Source organism: Tigriopus californicus, chromosome 12, assembly GCF_007210705.1.
Source record: "Tigriopus californicus strain San Diego chromosome 12, Tcal_SD_v2.1, whole genome shotgun sequence".
Taxonomy (NCBI): Eukaryota; Metazoa; Arthropoda; class Copepoda; order Harpacticoida; family Harpacticidae; genus Tigriopus; species Tigriopus californicus.
In genome coordinates this window covers 1,361,170-1,369,895 of record NC_081451.1, presented here as the reverse complement: position 1 = coordinate 1,369,895, position 8,726 = coordinate 1,361,170, and the positions used below count along the sequence as shown (strand labels likewise).

The following is an 8,726-nucleotide window of genomic DNA, read 5'->3' as shown; positions in this document are numbered from 1 at the left end:
CGTCATGAGAGAACCTGATCCCAAAGAGGGACTCTATGCTCCAACAGGTTGCGACAGACTTGGAGCAGGCGCCGTAAGCATCGCACTCTCTAGGAGTTGCTTCCTCTATGCGAAAACGAGCCCGAGTTTGACAAGGCAATGATAGGCCGGTAATTTGTCCACTCACAAGTACCATGTTACTTTGTTTCATACGTCAAAACCTGCTTCACACGTTTCATGTTTGATTAGCGTTTGAATACTGTTGGACGAAAAAGGTCACACCAATAATCTGCTTTAGCAGGCTTCATCAAATTGTCGTGCCACCTTGCCTTCTGAGCAATGCCTTTCTGATTTTTTTTTGGTTGGAAGTTTTGCGTATTTCGATTGTAGTTTTTGTTTATGCTTTCTAGATTTCAGGAGACCTTGCGTCATCCAGGGATTATTACGATTCTGAAATTTACTTTTGCAATTCCTCTCAACTGGACAAGATTCTAGAAAAAGCAGTCTCAAGCTGAGATTTAAAATCCAGAAATGAATTACATGATTACTTTCACGAATGTCCCATTATATTTTTCCCAATTTGCTCCGCAATATTTGAATGTTCTTGGGACGTGTGCTTCTTTGCAAAGTCACACCATTTATATCTTCATTCGTCTTTGAAACTTTCCTCGGGCATACAAAGGGTGCAAGGTGATCGATCACTTATCTCACAGAGAAGGATGCCACATTTCATTTCGAGCTTCCTGGTGGTAAAAAATATTATCAATTTGTGCTTGTGACTAGTGGGTTTGTCAACTACCGGAATTAGTTCCTGTCCTAAGATAAAATCATTAAATGTTCGAGTTTTAAAAGAATCCTTCAGGAAATTGATGCTAAAATAGCCACATATGTATAAATGTTTCGAGGAACATAATCGATAACTAAGCCAACTCTCACCCTCAACCAAAACCTCAACATATCCAGTGTCGTCCATAATCGACGAATCGGCTACTCATTCCAGGTCTCCGGTCAAGTCAAGCAAACCGAGGCAAAGTTTGGAGCCTTCTGGTACTTCCACCCACACGAACCCTTAGTAACATACAGATTCCCGTCAGGACCAACAAAGGTACCTTTGGGAGGGCAGACGCAGGTGAAGCAGACACTTCTGTCATCAGAATAGCGATCCAGCACGATGATTTCCATTAGTAGCCCGTTTGAAAAACACTCCATTTTTGGCGTCGAATTTTTTATCGTTAATGTTAGATTCAGAAAAATGGGACGCTCCTTGTGTTCCATTGCCTTCTTTTTCTCCATGGGGGATCATTGGGAACAGGTCGATTTTTTTTATTCCCTCACACCCTTGATCACGAGTGTCAGCGTGCTCAACGGTAGCGCTCTTCTGTGTCAAGAAGAATTCCACTGATCCCTAGTCTGATGCTCCACGCCCAATATCATTTGCTGAACTATCACGATATTCATCATTCCTAAGAGGCGCAGATTCACATTCAGTGGTCTTGCGATCTCCTTAGCCAACTTCATTGAGTGAGTTGGAAGGGCATTCTTCTTGCATGCGTCCCTCCTGCTGACATTTAAAACAGCGTCGAGGTTGACTTTTGTGCAATAAACGGATTCTTCTTCTTGTTCCTATACGGTGATGAACGGTGGTACGGGTGTTAGAACCTCGATCAGGATGGGCTTATTTCCATTGGCGATGCCCGAAAGCCTCGGATCGTTATATCCTGCATATATTTCATTTCTCAAATGGGGGATTGGTATGGAAAATCCACGAGGGCGCTCCCTTAATTGATTCGTGTCGCAACAATCAGGGACATTTAGGAATCGGAGATTGATGTTCTTCTTCCCTCCTCTGATGGAACACTTCCAAGTATTTTCGTTAAAATTCTTATTTTTCTTTTTTACGTTTTATTTTAGCCGATGCTCGGGAATGATTTTCCAACAAATCAAATTATGTGCACAGCGGGGAAATCGAGATACCCCTGGGCTGGAGATCTCGCTTCACCCCATAATTCGCTTTAAAAAAAGGACACTTTGAAATTAGGTGAAAATCGTAAATACCCCCTCAATTCAAAATTCCTGTGTCTAGATTTTGATAGGAAGATCTCATTAAGCTGTAATTGTGGTAATCAAATATTTTGGGTAGTTTCCCCTCTAATCCATCTCCTATTGCTCTGGTTGAAAACCTGGTCCACCATGGAAATCTTCCTATCACTGAAGATTTTGATGGTGAGGCCATGGTGTCTGAGGAAGTTGAGGATCTTGTAGCATTTTTTCCGGCGTTTTATCGCCCTGGCGTCGGTCAGGAGGTGCCTCGGAACATGAAGAAAAGATTTGAGGCCAAGATCGAGGTGAACAGTGGAATGGATGGTGGTGGGCTTGGAGACCTGGAGCTCGTCACTGAGCTTCTTCATGCTCTTGGTGGGGTTGGCCATCATTTTGGCTTTCAGGGCTTTGCTGTAGGTCTCATCTTGTTTCTTGTTGTGGCGTCCATTTCCAGGGATCGTCTCCGAGTCTAAACCGACCTCCTTTTTTTTTGGCTCTCTTAATGCGGCCAATGGCGGCCAAACTGATGTTGACAATGCCTTTATTCTTAGAATGTATCACTTGGACGTCCAGGAAATAGTTGACGCACTAGCGTTTTTGCTCATTTTTGGAGCAAGAGATGCAGTTCAGACACAAACGAGAGCTCGTTCGCTCCTATTTATTGTCGTCAAAATAAAGGACTACACACAGCCAATGTTTTACGAGACAAACTCAAACGAAACGATCGCTCATTTTTGCTTAAAGACCCTGTACGTTAGGCAAAAAATGTGAATCCAAGATGATTTAAGTCAGATCAGAAAACTTGATTTTGTTGGTGCCCCAAGGCCCTTGAAGAGAGGTTCAGTTAGACTGGGTTAGCAATGATTCGATTTCAGCTTAGATGGTTTAAAGTCATTCGTGGGCGGATATTGAATTCATTAATTAAAGGAGACAATGTATTGTGAAATTTGCAATTTCAATCGATTTTTGAACACTGTTTCATTTCTATGTGTGTTTCTAGCCATGTTTATTTGCCTTTTAAATAAAAGCCCTAGTAATAAAAGGAATGACAAAGCCTCTATCTCATTTCTTTATTGAATTCTATGTAATTGTATATGAGTCAGCTATTAGAAACAAGGCTTCAGAAACACCACTCTCAAGGAAATCCATCCCCATATCGATCCAAGTTGGGTTCGTCGCATTCCAGTCAATCTTGAAGATTTTTTCCTGCGGATTATTTCCTGGCATGGTACTTATGGGTTTGTAGAAAAGTGAGTTTTTAAACTGAACAATGGGACCGCGAGCGTATTCGACGTCGTCGCTGAAGTCAAATTGATCTATTCTCGCCCATATTTTCGTACTCCAATCAAAAATGAAGGCTTGCTTGGCAGGAGCCTCTGTACTAGTAAGCCCAAATCCTCCAATGCAGAAAATGCCTTGCACTGCTCCACCGTCAAAGTTGCAGCATGATAAACCCGCCTGTTTGTGTGGATAATCCTCAAGAATGGTCCATTGTTTTGTGTCCACATGGAAGATAAGAAAATCGGACCCAATATCTTTGAAGTCGGAGCTAGCCCGGTTATATCCCCCAATTAATGCTATTGAAGTGCTATTGATGACCACGGTAGCAAAGATTTTTCGTGGATGTGAGAGTTGTGGCTGTTCGACCCACTTTGTGCCATCGAAAGTTTCCACAAACTTTGTCGGAGTGCCGCCTATAGCCCCTGCAATTGCCAAGAGCTTCCCGCCCACATTGTCCAGGGAGCCTCTATTGTGACCATTAATCATGGCAGGAAAGGGCAACCATCCCTCAGATCCTAGAACATCCAATCATCAACGGATTATCAGAAAAGTCCAATACTAAAGATTTGAGAATTGTAAAAAATGGACTTCTGTCTTTAAATCAGTTTTAATGTGACCATTGAATTTATGGCTTCAAGGGGAAAAGAAAACACGATAATCTGGCCTTTATGTCGCTTTTGTTATGGTGCTATTGTCCCGTCATACAAGAGTCAAGCTCTGAGTTACAGAAAGTGACGGGTCAAGTCCAAAAACGCACGTTAGGGTGGGCGTTCAAAGAGGAAGGAAGCCAAAGTAAAACAGACAGGGGGTCTGGTCTCCCTTTTTGCTCCAGACTAACTCTCCCTGAGGGCCCTCATGTCTAAGTCAGTCAAAAAATCCAAAAAAAGAATCCATTACTTTGTCAAGTGCATCAATGTCAAAGGTCTAATGAGAGGACTATACTTCAAATAGCAAATAATGTATGAAGCATCCTTGTTAGAGCGCCATGTAATGGCAAAATTTAAAATACCTTTTTAAGAGACTTGGAGCAACGTGATAAATCATTATATCACAAATGAAAAAAGGCTGTTTACTACTAAACTGAAATTACAGGGCCGTTCATATCAAACTTTACAGTATATTTCAGGCTTTAAAAGCACACTTAGTAGGGAAGATCATCGTTTTTAAGCTTTCAAGTTCTCCTGGTCCTGATGGCGTGACATCTCAGCTTCTGATGAGATGCTCACTTGTTCTTGCTCCTGTTTTCTCGTACTTGATGCGTTGCATCTTGGATCATGGCAAGTTTCCATATTCACTAAAGTTAGCTCACGTTGTTCCAATTTTCAAATGGTAAATACCGGCATATCAGTAACTATAGGCCGATTTCTGTCGAAAATCAAGTCAGGTGTGCCCCAGGGCCCCTAATTTTTATAATATTCGTAGCCCCGCTTCCAAAGCTTGATATTACTGCCAGTCCCCCCTTTTGTACAGATGATACAAAGTTAGTTTCTGTTAGGAATGGCCAAGATTCCAGTAGCCTTGCAAAAGACCTACACTAGAAAGAATCTGTTCTTGGGTTACTGAGAGTAATTCCTTTGAATACATACTCTACTCGTAGATAATGGAGGTAAAAATATTGAGCAGGTCTCTTCTATGAAAGATTTAGGCGTAATCCTCTAAAATATTGGAAAGTTCGATGAACATATCCAGCTGAAGGTGGGAAAAGCTTTCCAAATGTGTGTTTGGATACATTGCACGCTTAAGTCCAGTCTTGATGCCACGCCCAGGCCTCTGCATGGGTGATTTGAGTCCAGGGAAAAAAAAAATAGCCAACAACTTTTAATAGTCCCCTTACACTGCACGAAATATGTTTTGAGTTCTGCACTCCAGAGGGCGCTTTGCCATTCAACCTCTACCAAATAAAGGGCCGATTGGGCCAATTCCTTGTTATTGAATTATAATACGTTTGTGTTGTTTTTGACTAATTATATCAAAATCTTATTTTCAATTAGTGCCTCGGGTCACATAATGTCCGGAAAAGAAATTGCGCTCAAGGCAAGGCAAATGCAGTTTATGTAGCAACCTACTGTGCCTCTTCCCGTTTTCTTTGGGCCGTGTGACGTTGCAAATAAGGGCCCTTATAAGTGTGGGCATTGAGCCATTCGACCTCTTCCAAGAGCACGAGGCCATTCTTGTGCCCATCAGAGCCATTGATTGCCAAAGTCTCTAGGGACTCTGCCAGGTAGAATTCGGTATCAATTACCACCGTTTCTCCCTAGCTGAAAACAAGATCTTGACGTCTGGAGACTTCTTCTTCAGTAAATAACACCTACTCCCGGGGCGCCTCTGTACTCGACCACATTTTCATATCAGATTCCATCTCCGCCCAGTTTCGTCCATCTACTGGCCGTTTCTGATCACCTCCCGAATTCAGTCACCTTCAAGATGCCCAGAAATTTCCATCATCTGGGCGTAACTCGAAATGGGAGGTGCGTGGTCACTGTGCAGAAGTGCGCGGCTCAACTTAAGGCCCTGCAGCTATCCATCAACACCGGGGTTGTGAGCAATCCAGCTGCAGTGGCCCAAGGCATTTCGCAATCATTTCAAGAGTCCTCCTCCCTGCAAAGGAGGACTCAAGACCCCGTGGTTCAGCGCCTACCATCAAGAGCTGAGGGGTCAAATGCTCCAAAAACTGCGAAGTGCCAAAACGAGCCAAACACCGGAGACTTGGGAGCAATATGCGATAGCAAGAATGGCATATCACAAGTCTCTGCGGAGCGCCGAGTCAGCCCACCAAAGGTTGGAAGTGGAGAACCTGCTCTCTTCATCGGCCCCGTCCAGGATGGCGGGTTGGTACAAACGTGCCAAAAGCCCACCACCAACTCTGAAATTCCCGTGAGTAAATTCCTCCTCCACTGTCAAGAACTGTTTGCATCAACATCGGAAACAGTAGTGGAGGATGTGCAAGGCTGCCCAGAAGAACACCATCCCCTTTTGCAGCCCTTCACGGAACCCGAGATGGACGTGGCCTTTGTTCCGTCCACAATCGAGTACATCATCCTAATATGACATGGATAAATGATGTACAAATCTATATTATTTTGATCAACCAACGAATTGGAGTTGGCTGATCTGGAAATCTTGAATATAAGGTTTGATCGGAATATTTGGTCAAAAACTTATCCAAGTCTGACTTAAATCCTGCTATTGGATCAACGCCTATATAAGCCCTACGAATATTATAGGGAAGCAAATTAAACAATGAAGGAGCCCGAGAAAGAAGAGAGTTGGACTTCATTGTTTTAATTAGCCTGGATTCTCGAGGGCTTGAAGGTGCTCTCAAAACGCACGTTAAGCCTCTACGGTCACTACAATTGACCCTAAATCCTGGGTTGGGACAAAGCTCATGAATGCTTTCGAAAACGTTCAATATCAGATACCTTTCGTACCTTCTCTGAGTACTGTACAATCCCAACCTTTCTAACCTCTCCAATACAAGAGGTTAGAAAGGTTGGGATTGTTTAAGCCGAAAATTTTTTTTTCGTTTATTTTGATGAGAAATTGGCGCCCTGACGTATGTCTCCACTTGACAATTCAGGGTCCCACCTGCCATCTCTTTCCTAGGACAAGACGATTGTATAACACACTGGAAAATGTTGAATGAGCATATTTTATCAAACAAAACCCCACAAAGAGAAACCCACTGAGGACTTGCAAAGAATGGCATTGGCTGAAGTCGATTTCTAATAATAACAAGTAGTTTTCTTTTGGTATAAAAACTGGTGATCTCCGGGAGAGACTTGAATTTTCTTCCATGCTGTGATCTCAATACCTATCCCGGACATCCTGACACCAGCCATCCAAACTTGAAGTGTCCCTACTGGAAAGCTGTTGTATTGACAAGACCATTGATCTTATGGAAGTTAAGTCTTAGATTACTGTTCAGATACGATCCATAACAATATAAAGCATCTTTGAAGTGTAATTGCATCCTTATTTGCAACCTGGGCTTGTTTTTTTATTATCATTAGTTTCAAGAAAAGCTTTGTCCAATTTGCCTTTATTGACAACAAGAGTTAAAAAACAAATTCTTGGTTCTGGCAAGTTCATGAAAAACATCAGAATATAAATATTTTCAAAGGTTCTCAAACTTGTAGGTTCCATATTCCTTAAGAGTAACTAATCAGTCTATTATGTATATATGTACATGGGTACCCTTCCTGAACAACTCAAATTAGAGTGCAAAGAATACCACAAAGTATGTGTCGTTTTTGGAGAGCACCTTCAAAGCCTCGAGAATCCAGGCTAATTAAACAATGAAGTCAACTCTCTTTTTTTCTCGGGCTCCTGCATTGTTCAATTTGCTGCCCCTCAATATTCGTAGGGTGTATGTAAGGCGTTGATCCAGTGGCAGGACTTAAGTCAGACTTCGATAATTTATTGGTCGCAATTTCTTGCCACATCTGCCAACTCTATTCGTTGATGGAGCAGATGTCATATGAATATAAGTTAAGCATAATGACACGTTTTTTCCGTATTGGAATTCCATTCCTAAGAGCGGTAAGGAAAGTTCGCAAAAAATGCATTTTATAATGCAGTTGGCACAGGTCTGCTGTGAGGATTTCGACATCACAATAAGTTCTTATTTAAAAAATTCAACACAATCAAGCCTTACATTGCCGGAGACTAGCTCACGAAGCCAATTCTCTAAGGTGCGCAACTTTTTTCATGAATCACGAGAAAGGACATTTTAGCCAACCAAGTGGTTGGTCGTTAAACCGCCATGGAGTTCCGATTTCCATGGACGCACAAATAATTGAAAAATTTGAATCAAGACATTACAAATCTGGGCATTGATTTGTTTGTTCTAAATTAAATTTCCAGAATGTCTCTGAGCCCGAGCTTGAAATATGTGTATGGCCAATGCTTTTGCATTTTGCGGATTGCCGAGGTGTTCAATGCACAAATGGCACGAATATCTGTGAGGGGATAACATGGGGCTCAAAGTTCAAATCAAATGCGTAGGTCCGCTCAAGGCATCTACATTCTCCAAAGTTATTGTCAAGACAGCAATGTCATATCAAGAAGACAAAGGTGAAATTGATTTCAACCTAGATAGAGAAAAAACCGCACTGATCATAGCATTGTTCTTTTAGACTTATTTTATCTTCTATGGAAAGAACTGCTCAGATCCGTGGATGGTCCATAGCGGGTTTGGAACGCGATTAGTTTACCACTACTTGATGGCGAAAAATTGTTCCCGTCTTATTCAAAGATGGGATTGTGGCCTGCGACCTCAAGGGCAAGACTTGCCACCATTGGCAACGAGGTAGGGCAAAATATTTTTTTTACAATTCTGGCCCACCCAACAGCTGGAACAAAGCTCCTCAAACAGTGCAGGTCTAGCCCCTCAGGGCCCTAAAATTCATAGTGTTAATGACATACAC

General features: G+C 42.2%; 1 protein-coding gene across 3 annotated transcripts in view; it reads right to left on the bottom strand.

Moving 5' to 3' along the window:
* Positions 1-2,904: 2,904 nt before the first annotated feature.
* The window catches only part of LOC131891838 (uncharacterized), a 25,189-nt gene continuing 19,367 nt past the window's right edge, over positions 2,905-8,726 (bottom strand). For all 3 annotated transcript variants that reach the window (XM_059241511.1, XM_059241512.1, XM_059241510.1), the window contains exon 5: positions 2,905-3,815. In XM_059241511.1, the coding sequence (XP_059097494.1) occupies positions 3,100-3,815 (716 nt within the window). In that variant the 3' untranslated portion in view covers positions 2,905-3,099. The remainder of the gene's footprint in view (positions 3,816-8,726) is intronic.